General features: G+C 48.7%; 2 protein-coding genes and 1 long non-coding RNA gene across 4 annotated transcripts in view; all 3 read left to right on the forward strand.

The window, feature by feature from the left end:
* cadm2b (cell adhesion molecule 2b) overlaps positions 1–20,328 on the forward strand; it is an 83,725-nt gene extending 63,397 nt beyond the window's left edge. For both annotated transcript variants that reach the window (XM_052078553.1, XM_052078554.1), the window contains 8 exons: positions 700–849; positions 9,965–10,117; positions 10,194–10,331; positions 12,385–12,543; positions 12,880–12,970; positions 14,620–14,798; positions 18,185–18,307; positions 18,745–20,328. In XM_052078553.1, coding sequence (XP_051934513.1) covers positions 700–849; positions 9,965–10,117; positions 10,194–10,331; positions 12,385–12,543; positions 12,880–12,970; positions 14,620–14,798; positions 18,185–18,307; positions 18,745–18,863 — 1,112 coding nt within the window. In that variant the 3' untranslated portion in view covers positions 18,864–20,328. The remainder of the gene's footprint in view (positions 1–699; positions 850–9,964; positions 10,118–10,193; positions 10,332–12,384; positions 12,544–12,879; positions 12,971–14,619; positions 14,799–18,184; positions 18,308–18,744) is intronic.
* Positions 1–22,371, forward strand: part of usp16 (ubiquitin specific peptidase 16) — a 274,331-nt gene that overhangs the window by 229,934 nt on the left and 22,026 nt on the right. The window lies entirely within an intron of this gene.
* LOC127609024 (uncharacterized) overlaps positions 1–22,371 on the forward strand; it is a 220,753-nt gene that overhangs the window by 118,331 nt on the left and 80,051 nt on the right. The window lies entirely within an intron of this gene.

Raw genomic sequence — 22,371 nt, forward strand, 5'->3', positions numbered from 1 at the left:
CCGGACTTTGGACATGCCTGGGTTACAGTGAACCCTCGCTAAAACACGGTTCGCCATTCAAGGCTATGCCTTTTCACAGATTTTTTTTAAAAAGTTTTTTTTAAACAGTTCATTGCGTTCTGCATCCTGATTGGTTAAGGGACTGGAGACCAAAGTCGACAGCCTCCCCTATTTGTCGCTGTGCAGCTTGCAACAAAAACGGGTTTTGGTTTCATTCGATAGTACGGAATTGTATCATAACTGTCAAAATAAAGTTGACTGTAATTGTCGTGATTCAAAGTTCATGGCGATATTAAAATAACTTTAAAATGGCAACGTACAGCATGTTATTTGCAAAGACTCCACAATTATATAGGCGATTGCGCCCCCTGGTGTTATTTTTGAAGTATGCATGCACTTTTGCTGTGCCTGTCTCCATGTGAATGTATAAACTTAAAAAAAAAAAAAAGAAAATTGTGTTTTACAGCGCTCCAGTACCCCAATTTGAGAACCACAAGCTAACGTTACAAAGTATTTTTTTTTTAAAAAAGGGACGACTGGACGGATATTAGCGATGTCCACACATTGAGCCGGTTCGTCGTGATTGGTTCTGAAATGAAGACCTTGTCCAAATGGGCAATCTAATCACGTCACCGTCATGACCTCAATCGTGTGCCCCCTTTCACCCCCCCACCCCTCCCCCTCCACCCTCCCCTGCAGGTGGCCAAGGTCAGTTCCCCATCACTCAGAACTTGACAGCGTTGGAGGGCTCGGCCGCCAACATGACCTGCCGGGTGGACTTTAACGATAACACCTCCCTCCAGTGGTCCAACCCTGCGCAGCAGACGCTCTTCTTCGGCGACAAGAAAGGTGAGGACGCAAGCCAAACGTCTTTACACTTTTGGAAACACTTTGTGAAAAAAAATAAAACGATAACCTGATGATCAGAGCAGCACCGGCATTGCTGTGGGCCCAAGTGTCATTTGAAAGCCCAATGCAACCGAGGAAAAGGACAATTTTGACCCTTAATTTGAAACCTTAATCGTGTTTTAAAACATTCATTCATTCATTCATCTTCCAAGCCACTTGATCCTCACTAGGGTCGCGGGGGGGGGGGGGGGGGGTGCTGGAGCCTATCCCAGCCGTCTCCGGGCAGTAGGCGGGGGACACCCTGAATCGGTTGCCAGCCAATCGCAGGGCACACAGAAACGAACAACCATTCGCACTCACACTCACACCTAGGGACAATTTAGTGTTCAATCAGCCTGCCACGCCTGTTTTTGGAATGTGGGAGGAAACCGGAGCACCCGGAGAAAATCCACGCAGGCCCGGGGAGAACATGCAAACTCCACACAGGGAGGCCGGAGCTGGAATCGAACCCGGTACCTCTGCACTGTGAAGCCGACGTGCTAACCACTGGACTACCGGGCCGCGTGTTTTAAAACACCGGAGCATTAATACGAAACCATCATAACCCTGATTTGAAACCCTACTTTTAAATCATGAGAGACATTTAAGACTTGAAACCCTAACCCTGACTCGAAACCTAAATTCGAGATTTTAGTAAAAGAAAGAAATGACTCTGCGTGCGCTTCCTACATTTGTGACGGACACAATTCACAGCACCGAAGCATAGCGGTGATTCGTTTCAACCAAAACAGGTTTTTGTAAGCAATTGTATCTGAGCAAACTTATTGGCCCGAATCGTCTCCATTGATTTGATCGAATTGAGATCACATTTGCATTTTTGTCGCGTCAGAACGTCAATGGGATGAAAAGTCTTGGCTCTCTTTTGCCGTTAGCGTCGGTGGTTAACGTCCTTACCCTCGGTAGGGTCCGTGACAGCGTGGGCATATGTTTGTGTCCCGTAGATCCTCGCCCCCCCCCCCAACACCCCCCCCCCCCCCTTCAAAGGCAGTTTGTCACGCCGTGGGTGTCGAATCCAAAGGCGCTTTTTTTTCATGTGACTTGATGTTGATCTTGATGATTATAAAACATCTGCTGTGTTGTCTTTAAATAAGGATTTAAAAAAGGCAGCCTGGAGCAAAGTATTCCAGATAAGGTGTTCTGTTTTTTTTTTTTTTTATAGTTTGATATGAAATAGGGAGGATTAAAATGACCTTTTAACATCCGTGTTGGAGTTTTTTTTTTTTTCTTTAAATGACTTAAAAGTTATGCGTAATATTAAGCGACTGCTGGGTGGAGCCGAAGACAAAATCTGATCTTTGGCCTTTGGATAATTTGTTCCATTTTAATTCAGGTCGGACAAATGAGGATTAAAAAAAAAAAAAAAAAAAAAAGCCCCAAAGACGATTCGATCCGATGAAAGGAAGAAAAATGGATAAAACATCCGCGTCTCTCTCTCTCTACGCAAATTCAAAAGGGGACGACACACCGGATGTTAAATCCTTTGTAATGCTTCTGGTATGGGCAAGAATATGCAAAACACACAGTTGGCATGATGAAAAGCGGGTGCGCAACTTGTGCTCCAGACCAACTCACGGTCTGAAAAATTTTGGTTCTCTAACTGTGACGAGTACGCGGAAACGACTCCCGTCCTCTCTCAGTTCAAATATGTCTTGAAAGGCATTCACATTTCATGACATTTTGGGCCTTTTCCTCCATAACTGATGTCGACAGCACCTTCGTGCACGCGCGGTCCTCCCCTCCATTTTCCTTCTTCCTTCACCGCGTCTAATTGGCGACGTTTGCCTTGGATCAGCAAAGGTCAGCCGACGAAATGGATCTCGGCCGCCGTGTAATCAAAGAGCCGTTGCGCGCTAAATGAAAGCGTTAATGTGTGCGCCCAAACGTTCATTCGCGTCGCCGAACCGAGCGTAATTAGCCCGACGACGGGGGCGTGCCTCGTTGTTGCGGATGCGCCGCGGGTGACGGGACGAATCATCTCGGCAGGAGCACATTAACGACGGGGTCCAGCCTTTGAGCGGTTCAACGGGTTTATTCTGCAACTCTTGAAATCGGAGAATAGCGACTGCACCCTAATGAATGGGGCCGCATCCCATCTAGGCAGGTATGCAAAGTTCCCCCGGGTGTATGCTTTGTGATGAAACGTGATTTTTGCACTCGACAGACACGACGGAACGTGCATTGTCGAGTTAAATTCTCGATGCGCCGAGTGAATGTCAATTTGTAATTGGACAGCAGCCCATCTTGTCACGTTCTGTCCGAAGCGATAGCTATCGCTTCGTGCAGAACAAATGAAATAAAGGTTGGATCCCCGGAGAACAGACAACGAAAAAATCTTGTCAACGAAAAAGTGTCTTTAATGACAAAAGAACAGAAAGAGCCCGACAGGGAAAAACGGTAACACAAAACGCTGGTCAAATAAGGACCAGGAAATAACAAGAAGGGTACTCTAACAGAAAACGCTCGCGGAAAACAACACGACGCGAGGAGGACCTGAATTTGGCGGAGATAAGAGCAATACAACTGCTAGGAGCAAAACGCGAATAACGGCCGTAAGGCAAAAAGGCAACGGGTCAATTGACAATAGCGAGATCGAGCGCGGGTGCAATATGGCACGGCATGGAATTCTCCGGCAGTGAGATGACTGCCGGAGTCGCTTGATAAAGGCAGGTGATCAGCCCGAAATTAACAACAGGTGTGCAGTCGGGGAAAAGAAAGCCCGCCCCCTGCAGGCAGGCACGGAACGTGACAGTACCCCCCCCTCAACGGACGCCTCCCGGCGGACCTCCCGGTTTGGAAGGGTGAGCGGTGTGGAAGTCGCGCAGAAGGGACGGGTCAAGGATCCAGGAGCGAGGCACCCACTGCCGCTCCTCAGGCCCGTAGCCCTCCCAATCGACCAGGTATTGGAAGCCCTTGCCCCTGCGCCGAGAGTCCAGGATGGCACGAACCGTGTACACCGGGTCACCGTCGACGACCCGCGGAGGGGGCGGCGGCGTGGGAGGAGGAGCCAAGTCACTGGAAGAGACGGGTTTGAGAAGGGAGACGTGGAAGACGGGGTGGACCTTCATGGTAGGAGGTAGACGGAGCCTGACAGCAGCCGGGTTGATGACGGCCTCAACCTCGAAGGGACCAGTGAATCGAGGACCCAGTTTCGCCGAGGAGCCGGCCAGGCGAAGGTCCCGAGTAGCCAGCCATACCTTCTGCCCCACCAGATAGGAGGGGGCCGGGCGCCGACGACGATCCGCGATTTGACGATTCCGGGACGCCGTGCGGGACAATGCCGCCCGGGCCTCCCTCCACACACGATGGGCCCGCTTGAGATGATGCTGGACGGAAGGGACCTCCACCTGCCCCTCCTGTGACGGGAACAGCGGCGGCTGGTAGCCGTAGGCAGACATGAACGGGGACCGGCCGGTTGCGGAGGAGACGAGGGTGTTGTGCGCATACTCCACCCATGGCAAGTGGTCGACCCATGATGCGGGACGGTGGAGACACACACAGCGGAGGGCCGCCCCCAGATCCTGGTTGGCGCGCTCCGCCTGTCCGTTAGACTGGGGGTGGTAGCCGGAGGTCAGGCTGGCAGTGGCTCCGAGGGACCGGCAGAACCGCTTCCAGACGCGAGACACGAACTGGGGCCCCCGATCAGACACAATGTCCGTCGGAATGCCGTGGAGGCGGAAAACGTGTTCGACCAGGAGGTCGGCGGTCTCCAGCGCCGACGGTAACCTGGACAAGGGCACAAAATGAGCCGCCTTGGAGAAGCGGTCCACGATCGTGAGCACGACCGTACGGCCCCGGGAGGGGGGAAGGCCCGTGACGAAGTCCAGAGCGATGTGGGACCAGGGGCGTGGCGGAACGGGCAACGGTTGGAGCAATCCCGCCGGAGGTTGACGGGAAGACTTGCCGCATGCGCAGGAGGTGCAGGCCCTGACGAACTCCGTCACGTCGCTCCGGAGCTCAGGCCACCAGAACCGCTGGGAGACGAGTTGCACCGTCCGGCTCACCCCCGGATGGCATGCCACCTTGGATCCATGCCCCCACTGCAGGACCTCCGAGCGCAGGAACGGAGGCACGAACAGTCTCCCCGCCGGACACCCCGCCGGCACCTGAACCCCCTCCAGGGCAGTCTGGATCCGCTGCTCAACCTCCCACTGGACGACCCCCACGATGCACTGAGCTGGGAGGATGGTTTCCGGGGGCCGGTCCCCTCCCGTGGGGTCGTGGAGACGGGAGAGGGCGTCGGGCTTGGTGTTCTTCGACCCGGGGGAGTAGGTGAGAATAAAGTCGAACCTGGTGAGAAACAAGGCCCACCGGGCCTGACGGGGGTTTAGTCTTTTGGCGGTACGGAGGTAAGCAAGGTTCTTGTGGTCGGTGTAAACGGTAAAAGGTTCCTTTGCCCCCTCGAGCCAGTGCCGCCACTCCTGCAAGGCGGAGACAACAGCTAACAGTTCGCGGTTGCCCACGTCGTAGTTGGATTCGGCCGCTGTGAGTCGACGAGAGAAGAAGGCGCAGGGGTGCAGCTTCTGGTCGATGGGCGAGCGTTGAGACAGCACCGCCCCCACCCCTGAATCCGAGGCGTCCACCTCTACAATAAAGGGAAGATCAGGGTCAGGATGTAGAAGTACAGGGGGACTGGTAAACGCCGCCTTTAAGTCTGTGAACGCAGCGTCCGCGGTGGAATCCCACTTGAACGGGGTCTTAATAGACGTCAGGCGGGTCAAGGGGAGCGCCTTCTGGCTATAGGCCCGGATAAACCGTCTATAGAAATTGGCAAACCCCAGGAAACGCTGCAGTTCTTTACGATTAGTGGGAACCGGCCAGTTCGTGACTGCCTGTGTCTTGATGGGGTCTGCTCGTAACCTACCCCGCTCAATGATAAACCCCAGAAAGGAGATTACGGGAACATGGAATTCACACTTCTCTGCCTTGACGAAGAGCCGGTTTTCTAATAGGCGCTGTAGCACCCGCCTAACATGTTGCTTGTGCTCCTGTAACGACCGGGAGAAAATCAATATATCGTCCAAGTAGACAAAACAGAAGATGTTGATCATGTCTCTTAGCACGTCATTTATGAGGTTTTGGAAGACGGCAGGAGCGTTAGTGAGACCGAAAGGCATCACTAAGTACTCAAAATGGCCTAGAGGGGTCTTGAAAGCGGTCTTCCATTCATCTCCCTCTCTGATACGGACCAAGTGATAAGCGCTGCGCAAATCTAACTTGGAGAAAATGGTGGCGGATTGCAATGGGGCGAAGGCGGAATCTAACAAAGGTAGTGGGTATTTATTCTTTATGGTTATCTCGTTTAACCCACGATAGTCGACGCAGGGTCGCAGGGACTTGTCCTTCTTTCCCACGAAAAAAAACCCCGCCCCTAACGGTGAACGCGAAGGTCTAATGAGACCTGCGGCGAGCGAGCTGTTAATGTACTCCGTCAACGCCTCGCGTTCAGGCCGAGACACCTGATACAGCCTCGAGGTCGGCAACGGAGCGCCCGCCTGCAGGTCTATTGCGCAATCATAGGGGCGGTGTGGAGGTAAGGAGCGCGCGCGGTCCTCGCTAAAAGCCCCCTTGAGGTCCCGATAGCAATCCGGCACTCCGTCAAGGCAGATATCCTCGGGGGGTGTGACGCGTTTATACCCCCCGACGGCTGACTGTAAACAGTGCTGATAACAGTACGGACTCCAACTATCTATTGCTGGGCGCGCCCAGGAAATTACGGGGTTGTGTACCCTAAGCCAGGGTAACCCAAGGATAATAGGAGCGTTGCGGGACCGCATTACCAGAAAACGCCGATGCTCGACATGGTTACCCGAAAGTTGCAGCTTCAATGGCTCCGTTCTGTGCGTAACGACCGCCAGGAGACGCCCATCGAGATCGCGAACCCGCTTTCTATCAATAAGCTCCTCCAAGAAACAACCCAACTCGGAGGCGAGCTCGGTGTCCATCAGACAATCGTCTGCTCCTGAGTCTACCAGGGCCCGAACCCGCCTCGACCGGGAGTCACCAAATATCTCCCCCTCAAGTTCCAGTCTGTTGGGGTGTCCCGATCGCGCGTCGGCTTGTCTAGGCTCGGGGGTTAACGCGCGGGATCGTGACTCACAGTACTCGGGATAGACGTGAAAAGATGATCCCGGAAGGCTGGTTGTGGCGTGAGGAGAGGTTTGGGTGTTGTCTCTGGTCGTACGACGGCTGGCACGGCGACTTCCTTCCTCTCCGCCAACGTCCTTGCCACCCAGCTGCATAGGTTCCGCCGCGGGTGCCGTCTCCCGGAATACTCCCCGATGTTCCTCACGATGTGGAGAGTGTCGATACGGGAAACGATTTCCCCCACGCTCCCGGCCCCGCTCCCTCAAGCGATTGTCCATGAGGAGAGCGAGGTCAATCAGCTCCTCCAGGTCGGTGCTGTGGTCGCGGGTCGCCAGCTCGTCCTTGAGCTGAGAGTTCAGGCCGCGTCGAAACAGTCCACACAATGCTCGATCACCGTATCCGCTCTGTGCTGCCAGAATCCGGAACTCGATCGAGTAGTCGGCGACCGATCGTCTTCCCTGGTGGAGGGCAAGTAGCCGACCCTCTGCCTCTCGGCCCCGCACGGGATGGTGGAACACCCGGCGAAAGGCTGTCACGAATTCAGGGAACGATGATCGGAGACTCGGCTTGGATTCGCTGGTCGCAATCGCCCATGACGCCGCCAGACCTGTTAACAAACTCATGATATAGGCCACTTTGGCAGCATCATTAGCGTAGGCAGACGGCTGTTGGTCGAATACGAGTGAGCACTGGTGAAGGAAGTGACCACACCGCCCATGCTCACCCCCATAGCGAGGGGGGTGTGGAAGCGATGGTTCCCTCGACATAATGGTATGAGAGGGGAACGCTTCCGGGGTGGCTGGATGGCCCCCGGAGGAATGGGGTCTCCGTTCCTCCACCCGTGTTAGACGAGGCTCGTAATCGTCGAGCCGATGAGCCAGCATGGAGACCGCGCCTCGGAGTTCCGAAATGGCTTGGCCCTGCTGACTCATCTGTTGCTCTTGTCGTGCAAGAGCGGACAATATTTTTTCGACATCTGCGGGATCCATGGTGGCCGGAGAATTCTGTCACGTTCTGTCCGAAGCGATAGCTATCGCTTCGTGCAGAACAAATGAAATAAAGGTTGGATCCCCGGAGAACAGACAACGAAAAAATCTTGTCAACGAAAAAGTGTCTTTAATGACAAAAGAACAGAAAGAGCCCGACAGGGAAAAACGGTAACACAAAACGCTGGTCAAATAAGGACCAGGAAATAACAAGAAGGGTACTCTAACAGAAAACGCTCGCGGAAAACAACACGACGCGAGGAGGACCTGAATTTGGCGGAGATAAGAGCAATACAACTGCTAGGAGCAAAACGCGAATAACGGCCGTAAGGCAAAAAGGCAACGGGTCAATTGACAATAGCGAGATCGAGCGCGGGTGCAATATGGCACGGCATGGAATTCTCCGGCAGTGAGATGACTGCCGGAGTCGCTTGATAAAGGCAGGTGATCAGCCCGAAATTAACAACAGGTGTGCAGTCGGGGAAAAGAAAGCCCGCCCCCTGCAGGCAGGCACGGAACGTGACACATCTAGGCGGGTGCCCATGACAAACTTCCTCCTTTCCACTTTATCCGAGCGATCTTGGTTGTTCTGCATGAAGTTTCTTCTAATAAACTAACGCATCTTGAGACCTTGGGTATAGTTTCAAAAAACTTTATTTATTCGTTTATTTTTTTTTATTTATTTCAGAAACACTTTTGATTGATTGATGATGTAAAAGTTTCTCTTTTGAGTTCGTCTCGAAGACTATCATCAAGTGCTTGATTTGCTTTTCTTGCGGGTGCCGACGAGACGTACCTTTGAGTGCATCGCATGTTTTACATTTATCCTTGCCGAGTTTGTGCGAGTGGCGGCACATCAAGTACTTGGATTAAATGTGCGCCGTTTCTTGGATGTTTTCTTCTTCTCAGAAGCGTGCCTGAGAATTAACCCTGCCAGGCAGATGGATTGCTCTGAACGCAAGGTGTTTAATCTCCTAAATCTATCTTGCCAAATGTTTCGCGATGATATGATTATGGCCAAATACATTTAAAAAAAATAAATAAATGAAAGATCAAGTTCACTCAGCGTTCTGCAAAGAAATAAAGACACACACGCCCACACCTTGCAGGCTGTATTTGCAGGTAAATGCGCCAGACTTTTTCTCCACACATTCGATTCACACTTTTCCAGTGTGGGTTTGATAAAGAAACTGTCCGAGTGTGTCGCTTTGATGCAAACACACACCAAAAAAATGTTCTTTTATTTCTTGCAGGGTTTCAAGACACTGGAAACTGTTTCGAACCAGGCTTAACATTGCAGATTAGGATCAAGGACGATAAAAAAACACAAAAAAAAAGTGACGATTTTTGCTGACTTGTTTTGTCTCTGGTAAAGTTAAACAAAATAGTACAGTTCTTGTAAAGCAGACATAAGTTTGCATATATAATATATATATATATATATATATATATATATATATATATGTATATATATATATATATATATATATATATATATATATATATATATATATATAAAGGGGCGGCCTGGTAGTCCAGTGGTTAGCACGTGGGCTTCACAGTGCAGAGGTACCGGGTTCGATTCCAGCTCCGGCCTCCCTGTGTGGAGTTTGCATGTTCTCCCCGGGCCTGCGTGGGTTTTCTCCGGGTGCTCCGGTTTCCTCCCACATTCCAAAAACATGCGTGGCAGGCTGATTGAACACTCTAAATTGTCCCTAGGTGTGAGTGTGAGTGCGAATGGTTGTTCGTCTCTGTGTGCCCTGCGATTGGCTGGCGACCGATTCAGGGTGTCCCCCGCCTCTGGTTTCAAGCCATCTGGTGGGTCACCAGCTCACTCGTTGGCTCGGCTGTAATTGGACTGGAAGAGTCAAAAGTGAAAATGGGTTTGAAGCAAAGGTTGATATTTCTGGATCCTGCTGACGCGTCGCAGACAATCGCTGACAATCGCTGACAATCGCTGACGTTCTCTTCGTTGGCCCGTGCAGCTCTTCGGGACAACCGCATCGAGCTGGTGCGAGCGTCGTGGCAGGAGCTCACCATCCGCATCAATGACGTCAGCCTGGCCGACGAGGGCCAATACACCTGCTCGCTCTTCACCATGCCCGTCAAGACCACCAAGGCCTTCCTCACCGTCTTAGGTCAGAGTTTCGAACGAGTAACAAGTGGACCGAGCTTCCACAAGGTCTTACGTTGTTACGGGTGCCGTTTGTCCAGGAGTGCCGGAGCGGCCCGAGATCACCGGGTTCACCAGTCCCGCCCTGGAAGGCGAGGTCATCACCCTGACGTGCACCACGGCGGGCAGCAAGCCGGCCGCTCACATTCGGTGGTTACGGAACGACAAAGAAGTCCAAGGTAGGTTGCCCTTCCGCTTCCGTTTGGCCATATGGAGAGAAGCGCATGTTGTTCGTGAGGGGACTGCAATCATATCCCTGAGGGACCCCACTCCTAATTATGATGTATGTTTTTTGGTTAGACTAACTCTATGTCGGTACAAAATAATATTAGAAAACTTAAAATAAATCGTTACCCTGAGGGATGCCCAAATGGTGTCGCAGGGAGAAGGCTGACAAAGTGATCACATGGTCCGTGCTGTGGCTTTTATCGCTTTTCTTATTTTCTAAAGTTGAGAAGATGGAAAAACAACGACGCAGCAAATGTAAAAATCTTGGGGAGACCAACGTTTCCGTTGGCCGCTTTCGACGCGTCCAGTTCTCAAATGTCCCGCCGCCTCGGCGGCCGTCGCGCCGGCGCAAGCGTGACGATGGCTCCTGATTGAAGTTTTGCGCTTCTGGAGGTTCCGTCCGTCTGCCGTCCGTCCGTTTGGCCGACGGGTCGGCGCGGCGTGATTGATGGCGCCGCGGCGAGGATGTGAAAGGCTCGCCGCGTTGAGATGGCGCGCACGTAGATTCTCGAAGGCCCGGCGAGGGGGTGGGGGGGTGGGGGGGGTTAGCTGTCCGTCTCGGTGGAGATGACGCGCTCTTTCTTGAGCGTCTCGTCAAAAATTGTCTCAGCTAATCGAGATGTTGAGCACGCCTGCGGCTATGCGCTCACGGGACACCTCATTAGGTACATGTCACCGTGAGAGAGAAAAATGACGCAATGTGATATCATGTATACTGTATGTAATGAAGTCAATCATGTCAATTAGGTTTAAGGTTCAGGGTTTTTTAGGGGAGGGGGGGGGGGGTTGCGCTTCAGCTTTCATCGGAGCTATCAATGGCAGCCTTGACTCGGTCGGCTGCTTTTAAGACACGTGGCCAGGAAGTATTGACAACCCCGATGAAGGCCGAAGCAACAGCCGAAACTGTCAGATGGGTAATTTTTTTTTTTCTCTTCACCCCCCCCCCCAAAAAAAAGAACATTGTCTGGGAAAAAAAGAAACCTTCGAGCTAAACACCAATTTTCTTTTATTTATTTTTTTTTCCATTTTGATACCGAAATGGGCCTAGACCTCACTCGGCACGATTTCCTGCCTAAACATCAATCTTCCACCTTCTTGCTGATGTCACAGCTTGTTCGTTGAGTCACCAGGAAAAAAAACAAAAAACAAAACGTCTGGCGACTCTTTTATGAGACGCACGCGCGTGTGAGGTGGTTGTCAGGCCGCTTGGGCAAACACGGCGGCGGCAAAGGCGCCTCGTCGTCAAAGCCTCCCGTAGAAGAAAGACAGCGACTGGAGGGCTCGACTTAAAAACTTCATTTCCATGTCAAAGTGTCAGAGAGGAAGGGGGGTGGGGGTGGGGGGTTGTCGGGACGTCAATCAACGCTCCAGGAAGGCAATCCTTTGTAGGCGTGCTTTTAAAGCATGTCTTTTACGCTGCGAGCGCTATGTTGCGCTGTCACTCAAATTTGTTCTCGTTGCTGGGGGGGGGCGGGGGGCTTTACAGCAGGTTGAAGAGCAACAACATGTCGTGTTTAATGCATGCGCCGACGCGTGGGTTTTTCTTTGCCGATCAGAGAAAGCTTCAGGTAAACATGTCGTGCGCTTGGAGTCCATCGCTTTGTTTGCGCAAATGCGAGACTTGATATTGCGAGCGAGCAACGTGGCCTCTGTCGGTATTTGCTCCGTAACGGTCTCGCCTCTTTTTTGCGCCAGAAATCAACACGAATCACACTATGAAGGGTACAACGACAACAAAAGACTTTAAGCGACATGAGGAAATATTTCGAGTGGCCCGAAAGGCAGTTGTACTAAAATTGGGCCAAAGATTCAAAAACAAAACAAAACAAAAAAAAAAACCCGGGGCATACGGAAACCCAGGTTTTGACTGCACTGCTATCAAACAGAACTAAAGTAAAACTGCAAAGGAGTACGGACGGCGTTTGCGGGGGGTGGGGGGGGGGCGGATGCCATCGCCTACTGCCGTTTGCTGAGAGTTGCTTTTGTCTTTTTGCGTGGGCGCAGGCACGACGGAGGTGAGCGCCTCGGGCAAGTCGTTCACGGTGAGGAGCAGCCTCCGCTTCCAGGTGGGCCGAGGCGACGACGGCGTGGCCTACACCTGCATGGTGGACCACCTGTCTCTGTCCAACCCTTACATGACCACCGAAGTCCTGGAGGTCCACTGTGAGTCCTGAACACACACACACAACACACACACACAGCCCCAAACACACGGGGATTAGCATGAAGATTAGCATTGAGACGGAAATACTCGAACTGAGATTACACGTACGTCTGCCGGTTTAGTTTTGCATTTCAACCGGGATTTGTGAGGATTAGCATGCAGGTAAGGGATTAGTAGCACAAGACGGGCGTAGGGATACGAGCTGCCCAATACTTGGAGAGCTAACTGTTCTTATTTGTATGTGTGTGTGTGTTTGTGTGTGTGTGTGTGTGTGTGTGTGTGTGTGTGTGTGTGTGTGTGTGTGTGTGTGTGTGTGTGTGCTCGCTCGCTCGCAGATGCTCCCCATCTCGAGATCACACATTCGATGATCATCCCGCAGGAGGGCCAGTACTTCAAACTGGAGTGTGTTTCCAGAGGAAACCCCATGTAAGTTCTGAATGTGGGGGGTGAGAGGGGGGGGGGGGGGGGATTGCTCCCGTGCAAATAGCAGACGGGTGGGAACTTGAGTCAAATAAAATGACTTGACCGGGACATCAAGAGCCGATTGATTTTGATGACAAGACTGCCAGCAAAGTTTACTTGAAGTGCCTTGGAAGCGATTCTTTTGCCATTTGGTGCTGTAAACAATCAGTCCTTAATGCTAAATGCTACATGCTAAAAAAGGACGAGATAGCATGGCAACTCATGTGTGACACATTGCTCGTTTGGCACCACGAGGATTTATTATTTACGGCACCAAAAAGGCGTCATGAGCGACCCGGATTCTCCCTTTGGCCACAATGCGATGCAGAATTCCGCAAAGGGGGAAGCCGTTTTAAACTAAAAAGTCAAACATGAGTATTCGTCGCACCGCTAGCCAAACGATGAAAAAAAAAAGTGTGAGTGATAGTCGGCAAAATGTGCTACTTCATAACATCCACCTTAATGCTAAACGCTACATGCTAAAAAGGACCGGGATAGCATGGCAACTCATGTGTGACACATTGCTCGTTTGGCACCACGAGGATTTATTATTTACGGCACCAAAAAGGCGTCATGAGCGACCCGGATTCTCCCTTTGGCCACAATGCGATGCAGAATTCCGCAAAGGGGGAAGCCGTTTTAAACTAAAAAGTCAAACATGAGTATTCATCGCACCGCTAGCCAAACGATGAATAAAAAGTGTGAGTGATAGTCGGCAAAATGTGCTACTTCATAACATCCACCTTAATGCTAAACGCTACATGCTAAAAAGGACGAGATAGCATGGCTAACTCATGTGTGACACATTGCTCGTTTGGCACCACGAGGATTTATTATTTACGGCACCAAAAAGGCGTCACGAGCGACCCGGATTCTCTCTTTGGCCACAATGCGATGCAGAATTCCGCAAAGGGGGAAGCCGTTTTAAACTAAAAAGTCAAACATGAGTATTCGTCGCACCGCTAGCCAAACGATGAAAAAAAAAGTGTGAGTGATAGTCGGCAAAATGTGCTACTTCAAAACATCCACCTTAATGCTAAACGCTACATGCTAAAAAGGACGAGATAGCATGGCTAACTCATGTGTGACACATTGCTCGTTTGGCACCACGAGGATTTATTATTTACGGCACCAAAAAGGCGTCATGAGCGACCCGGATTCTCCCTTTGGCCACAATGCGATGCAGAATTCCGCAAAGGGGAAGCCGTTTTAAACTAAAAAGTCAAACATGAGTATTCGTTGCACTGCTAGCCAAACGATGAATAAAAAGTGTGAGTGATAGTCGGCAAAATGTGCTACTTCATAACATCCACCTTAATGCTAAACGCTACATGCTAAAAAGGACGAGATAGCATGGCAACTCATGTGTGACACGTTGCTCGTTTGGCACCACGAGGATTTATTATTTACGGCACCAAAAAGGCGTCACGAGCGACCCGGATTCTCTCTTTGGCCACAATGCGATGCAGAATTCCGCAAAGGGGGAAGCCGTTTTAAACTAAAAAGTCAAACATGAGTATTCGTCGCACCGCTAGCCAAACGATAAAAAAAAAAGTGTGAAAAAATGTGCTACTTCTTAACATCCACCTTTCCGTCCTCAACCTCTGATTCAGACCAGAACCGGTCCTGTGGTCCAAAGACGGCGGTGAGCTGCCCGATGCGGAGCGTATGATCGTGGAGGGCCGGGAGCTCACCATCACGACGCTGAACAAGACTGACAACGGCACGTACCGCTGCGAAGCCAGCAACCACCTGGGGACCAGCAGCGCGGAGTATATCCTCTTTGTCTACGGTGAGAACACGTTTTTGTTTTGTTTTGTTTTTTTTCCCTGTCGGGCGCAACTTGACTCCATGTCACTGACAGCCACAAATGGAGTCGAAAACCTCGGTGCGATTATTGACTTTGTACGGAATTTTAAAAGCCACCGAAAAGCTTTGACTAACGTACGCGATGTGTGAGAAAACAAATTACACACTCAGGATGCCACATAAAAAGTTCTTTATTTCTTTTTTTTTTTGAAATGTGCAATGCTCCACTTGACTCTGTGTCATTGGCAGCCTCAAATCAAGTGAGAAATCTCGAGTGTGAAGATTGACTCTGCTTTGAATTTTAAAAGCTTTTGGTTTTAAAGCGGTGACGCTTATGCTTAAATAAAAGGCAAATAAAGGCCAAATCAGTCAGTACGTCATGAATCGGTCATCTTTCATTCAATAATTAAACATGTGGACCGCACTGATCTTATCGAGACACTTTATGAATAAACATACTGTACATGGATATTAAAAAAAATGATCAAAATGATTTTTTTTCTCTCTTCCCAAATTTGAAAATTGCATTCTATTACATTGAGTCATTGATTTGAATTTGATTATTGTTTAGCTCTACTTGAGAGTGAGTTACCATTTTTTTGCATTCCCGTCACGGAATGTGGCGTCACGTATGCGCCATATCACGTTTTGACCACCTGAAAAATACCAGGAGAGAGATATACGATTTACGAAGGTACGTTACTCTGTGCTGTTGACAAAGTGTTTATTGTTGTATTTAGCTTCAAAACTACCAGCAGGGGGCGGCCCGGTAGTTCAGTGGTTAGCACGTCGGCTTCACAGTGCAGAGGTACCGGGTTCGATTCCAGCTCCGGCCTCCCTGTGTGGAGTTTGCATGTTCTCCCCGGGCCTGCGTGGGTTTTCTCCGGGTGCTCCGGTTTCCTCCCACATTCCAAAAACATGCATGGCAGGCTGATTGAACACTCGAAATTGTCCCTAGGTGTGAGTGTGAGCATGGATGGTTGTTCGTCTCTGTGGCCAAAGCGATTGGCGATGTTTTGTTTAGCAAGTCGTTGGCGTCTGTGGAATGGAACCAATCGCGTTATTTGTCATCAAATCTTGTTACTTTTAAAATTAAGTAGTGTAACTAAGTTACTTTTTCATGGTAACTTCTTCAATGCCGTTCACATCCGTAACACACACTTTCGGGTCAGCTATGAGGTTAGCCCGGTTTGATTCTCCCAGCAAATCCCCTCGACGATCAATCCAACTGTGTTTGACACGCCGAGGAAGCGCCAGTCAGTCAGTCAGTCATTCCTCGGGACCTCCATCACGTCTGGCTGAGCGCCTAGCGGCCGACTCCTCGACTCCTCGGATGGCCTCGGCCCGGAAGGACTCATTTGCGCAGCACCCGAGAGACAATAAATGTCATCGCCGCGCCCCGATTCATCACCGCCGCCCATTATGCGCCCTAATATGCTTTATTAAGCCCAGCGAGGCAACGCGGCGTGTCGTAATTACTCGGAGATGTCGGCGAGACCGCAGCAGATGCGGCGCGGTTAAGTACACTTGAGCGATGGCTGCGTCGGGGCGGCTGCGGCAAGCCGGCGCCGAGGGAGTTTTTGCCACAGCGCTCCCCCTACAGGCGAGCGGTTGAACTGACTTTTAAGTGCCGCCGGGAATGAATCGACGGCTTTACTCAGAGGAGAGCAATACGGTGCTGTACTTGCTCGTCCGTTAGACAAAAAAATAAAGCAAAGGTGGTCCCAGACGACAAAAGTTTGACCTCCCCCACCCCCCCGGCCATCATTGCGCAACAGAATTAAAGGTTCTACTTGCTCTTTTATCCACATGCTCACCGTATTACTTACCAGCTGTGATACATTTAAAAAAAAAAGTTTAAGTAGTTAGTTAATTAGTTAACTAGTTAATAGTTAATTAGTTTAAGTCAAACAGGGGAAACAATTTGCAAACGAACTGAAACTCGAGCGTGAGTTTATCACACGTCAGCGTGGGATCGCGGTTATTGTAAGGCAACTGGGCCCGAGAGATCTCGACTTTTTGAGACCAATGCCGTGGCAGATGCTGGTCACCGATTTGTAGAAAGATTAATTAGAAAAAAACTTTTTGGTGTACTTTAGCGCTAACAACAGTAAAGATCAAAATTACAGGCAAAACATTTGTGCGTTTTACATTACTTTGTCCTGAAAAGAGCAACTACTAGCTGAATAAATTGGCTGGCCGATTAAATGATCGGGGCAGTCGTTCCCCCCCCCCTTTCGAAGTGAAAATGCACACAGTGTCTCCAATTTTTTTTTTTCGTTTTGTTTTCTGACTTCACCTGCCCTCCCTTGAGTCGGTCAGGTGTGAGAATCAACACAAAGCACGCGCGCAAGTAATTGTTGTTTGATTTTTTTCCTCATCTTGTACGCCTTCCCCCACAGAGAGCCATTTTTTTTTTCTTTTCCACCGACATTCCCGCATCAGGCAATCGTATTCCGTGTCCGCATGCTCCGCGCGCCGCCCCCCCCCCCCCCCTTGGCCAACATGACACGGTGCGTGCGGGCCGATGATGGATGAGCTAACAAAGCGAGCTGTGAGCTAGAAAATGGTGTTATTTGTGGGCTGCTTTTATCAAGTAGGAGCAGGACGGAGAGCACGCTCACAGTACAGTAAAGATAAGAGAGAGGAGGTGGAGCTGCAGTGTGTGGATATTATTATTATTTTTTTTAAAATTATTATTATTATTATGGCGGCCCGGTAGTCCAGTGGTTAGCACGTCGGCTTCACAGTGCAGAGGTACCGGGTTCGATTCCAGCTCCGGCCTCCCTGTGTGGAGTTTGCATGTTCTCCCCGGGCCTGCGTGGCTTTTCTCCGGGTGCTCCGGTTTCCTCCCGCATTCCAAAAACATGCGTGGCAGGCTGATTGAACACTCTAAATTGTCCCTAGGTGTGAGTGTGAGTGCGAATGGTTGTTCGTCTCTGTGTGCCCTGCGATTGGCTGGCAACCGATTCAGGGTCTCCCCCGCCTACTGCCCGAAGACAGCTGGGATAGGCTCCAGCACCCCCCCCGCGACCCTAGTGAGGATCAAGCGGCTCGGAAGATGAATGAAAAAGGATGAATGAATTATTATTATTATATTCATCCCGCTCAGCTTTATTCCCGGCGAGGATCACTGACACGGTTTGAATGTTCGACTGACCGTACAATGTCAACACTTTGATTTGGTGGCTAACACAACTTCAGCGCCGACGGCTCGCTATTTGCTAAGCGGATGACTGCTCCGGGGGATATATCTGGAATTGAGGCGCAGAAATGTCCTTTTTTCACTCGCTTAAAAGGAATACAGAATTGTCAATCTACATACATCTCGTCTCTTTCGATTGAGCCGCTTTTTCGATTTTTGCTCAGACCCCAACGCCATCGGGCAGCACGGGCCCGACCACGCTCTGATTGGCGGCGTAGTCGCCGTGGTGGTCTTCATCACCTTGTGTTTGATCATCGTCCTGGGCCGCTACCTGGCCAGACATAAAGGTAAGCCGACTTTTCGCTACGTCCGCGCTTTCACGTCGTCAAAGTCGAAATAAACCAATTTGCACACACAGCGGTACCTTGATTTACGACTGCCCTAAACAGCAGGATGAATGAGAGTTTCGGCTGGTCTTCACTTGCTGTTGTCACGCTTCTTTCAAATCTACACAGTGGCAAACCTAATTGTGCGCCACCATCTAGTGGCCAAGAGTGCAGTTACACCCAAAACGACAACAACAACAAAATAAACGAATAAAAAAGATGCGAAATAGTGCGGCTGTATATTAGCAATCGGTGATGGAGAGACGCTTACTGTACAAGGTTGAACAACGTTCGTGAGGGACCCGCCTCGGAGGCCCTCTAGTGGCCACTCGGCCCTAAGCAGGTGCCTGTTCAGCTTACGCGGCGTCACATTCGCATGAGCTGTGTTCTCTGCCCAGGCACGTATCTAACGCACGAGGCCAAAGGGTCCGAGGACGCCCCCGACGCCGACACGGCCATCATCAACGCCGAAGGGAACCACGTGCACGCTGAGGAGAAGAAGGAGTACTTCATTTAGGCTTCTTGGTCCCATTTTTTTGTTAGTTTTTTTTTTTTTACTTTTGGACAACAGACATGCAATTTGAAGCTGCCTCAATATCTCGTTCTCCTTCTTCTTGATTTAATTTATACTGTTATTCGTGGACAACTTTTTTTTTTTTTGAGTTGAAGGTGCCTGTTATGATCGTCCTTCTTTTGCACACTTCGCTTCTTTTAGCGACATAACGTCAACTCCGCTCAAAGCTGTTTTTTTCGTTCACTAAGTTTGTTAGCATCCTTGGGGCGGGGGGGGGGGGGGATTTTTGTCCCCACATAACCCAAAGTTGACCCTGAAAAACAAAATGTAGAAGCACAATCTTTAGTAGATTAAAGCCGGCTTCCTCGCGGCAGCCTTTTTTTTTTTTTTTTTTTTGTGTGTGTGTGTGTGTACCCTGGGCCGACAATTTAAAGAGCACATTTTTGCGAGGGCTCCCGACGTCAACTGGTTCTTGTCTCAGGATTCGTATCGGGATCAGAGAGGAAAGAATTCGGTCCACCCCTGACCCAACCCAATGTGAGAACCTGAGTGAGTGAGTGGAACCCTGCAGGGTTGGTAGTTCTTTGCGTCAAGGTGTGCATATTGTTGTTAAATACTTTGCTATAATGTCAATATTGGTGAGAAATATTGTTGAGTTATATATACATATATACACATATTTTGTTTTGGTTGTCCTTGGCACATTTATCGCTTTTTGACACTGTTCAATGAAAAGCACGCCGGAAAATGATTCTGTGATTCTCAAGAGCCCCCTAGTGGTGGGAGGAAAGAATCATTGGCCAAGTAGGGTTCATTTATATTTCACTTTTAAGTTCTCCACCTTTTGTATTTCATCTTTAAGAACAAGTTTGTTTTTGAATATTTATTCAGGTAGTATTTGAATTTCACTTGTACATTTTTAATTGTTTTTTTTTTCTTTTTTAGATTTAGGCACTGTTTACTCATTCGCTGCTGTGGATGGTTCTCGATGTTGGGTCACGATGATGGTATGTGAAGAGCAAAATACTTCTTTTGGTGGTACTTGCTGTGAAAATATGAAAAGCATCTTGATTTGGTATAATCGTAATCTGTAAAAACAATCTTCTCGGTTTCGTGGATCACTTGGCGATACGAGCTTTTCATTGGAAAGAAACGAGATACATTTTTTGAGGTGTCCCCATAAGATTTTTTTCCTGTGGGCCAGAAGGTATGTAAATAACATGTAAGTATTGAATTTTAGTAAAGGAAAGTCAGTAGTTCTACCTTGAGTTTTCATAACATGTTTTAGACGGCTGTTTTCTTCTTGGGAAAAAAAGGGGGGGGGGGTGTGGACGAGGAGCCACACAGAAAAGGGGGAAAGAAAAGATTTGACACTTGTGTGAAGCAGGAAGATATTTGTGACTGTGCAAGGAAAACTTACTTTCATTAATAATATTTTAAGATTAAAGATCTAGTATTACAAGATCATTCAGACACTTTTTTCATACTTTTTTTTCAGTAAAAATCATCGATTCGCAAATGGGATGGAATCTTGATCTCATAGGAAGTTTTTCAGAATTTTTAGAATTGATGTATTTCATTATTTTAAGGAAAAGGCTCCTAATGTAATGGAAATTAAGTTGTGATATTCCCAGAATTTTTTTTTTAATGTATTTGACTGAAAAAATGTAAATGATTTGAGGAAAACCTTCGGAATTTTACAAGAAGGAAGTCATAATGTGAGAAAAAATAATTAAGGAATAAAGACACAACTTTAATGCAGCACATCTGCAATCTTATGAGATAAAAAATACATTAAGATTTAAGAAAATTAAAAAATTTATTTCCTTTTTTTTTCCAAGGTGAAAAGTTGTGAATAAATGAATAAATTCTAAAATCCAGGGATTTTGTTTCCAAGGAAAAAGTGTTCCGATAATAAATTCATAGAAAAATGAAGAAGGGCATTTTTTTTTCTCCCCCGGGGGAAAATTATTTTTCTTCAAGGAAAAAAAAGTCATCTAATGAAAGTAGTCATCCGACCGTTCATCTCTTCCTGTTCTGTGGACGTCCGAGTGGGAATTTCAGAGGAACATTCAACCGTTGAAAAGACGACTTTCCCCCTTTCCGGTGTGTATTCTTCAGACAGTGATTGTAATGTGGGAGGGCGAGGGGAGTCAAAATGTGTGTATTTATCACCAGGATCGACACTTACTATATAATAAGGATATTCTAGCTGTTATTACTAAAGTACTTGTCTTACAATGTTTTTTTCTTCTTCTGTGACATCACTCAAAATGGACAAAAGGATCACCATTATGGCCTTTGAGTTTGCTGCAAACCGTTGTTGAATCAAACGTCAGCTGTCACTGTACACAAAAAAAAAACGGACCACCGAAGCTCACCTTTTTTCTTCATGCCATTAAGAACTCATTTTTAGAAAAAGAAAAAGAAAAACAAAAAACTTGTTTAAATTCGCTGTAAATAATTCGCTTTTTATGGGTTAGGGCAAATGTGTATGTGTGTGAGAGAACGTGAGATTTTTTTTTCGGCTAAATATTGAATATTCATTTTTCAACTATGCCACTGTAAAACGGAAGCGAAGCAAAAAAGAAGTGGATTAAATTATGGATTTAAACTGAACGTGTTTTGTTGTGATTAACCGTGTCTTGGGCATGTCATCTTTGTGACGTCAGAATTTCACCGTCCTCTGATTGGCTGTTCAAAGCTGATTCGCCTTGCGTTGTGCAGCCAATCATATTGCAGCAGGGCGTATCCTTCGCCGACCTCGGGTGGAGGCGATCGTAATTAGGCAGAATTATTACGCCGACGTGACTGAGGAGGACGAATGTTATGCGATTTTTATCTTCAAGGCGGAAGATTTATGTATTTATTGCAAAATTTGATCTAAACTCCTACGGTGGCTGGAATATACAGTATTCCGCCTGATCATTGCGGGGCTTCATGCCATGACAAGAGGTGCTAGCTACTAGCGAGCTTGTGAGCTACCAGATTTATGTGTTATAGTGACAAACGGTAGCAATAGCTCAACAATGGAGTACGACATAATTCTCGATCTTTGCACATCAGTAATTATTGTAAAAACATCTCATATGTTTAGAAACAAATCAAAGAATTCACCTTTTCAAAGTGTGATAGTGTGTCGTCTCCAAGGTGACTAAAAGTCTCTCGGGGGGCATCACGTAGACGTCAGCACACCAAGCGCTCCCGCGTTGACACCCCCCCCCGGAGACGACGGACTAAAAGTGGAGGCGAAGCACTTTGTGATTTGAGACGGCGGTCAAGTTTGCTGGGCTTTAATTGGAGGTGAAATGATTGCGCTTTATTGATCCCGCCGGGGGGAAACGAGGTACGGTAATTAAAAAAGCGTGCCTAGCGATACGCTGCGTCCTAGCGGACAAATGAAGGCTGGGCCAAATAGATAAAAAGAAACAATGGTGGACGTGAACATTGTGTGGGGCTCATTAGGCAAGGTTATTCTTGAACGCTACCTTCCGAGCCGCCGTAAACAATT

This window comes from Hippocampus zosterae, chromosome 10 (assembly GCF_025434085.1).
Source record: "Hippocampus zosterae strain Florida chromosome 10, ASM2543408v3, whole genome shotgun sequence".
Lineage (NCBI taxonomy): Eukaryota > Metazoa > Chordata > Actinopteri > Syngnathiformes > Syngnathidae > Hippocampus > Hippocampus zosterae.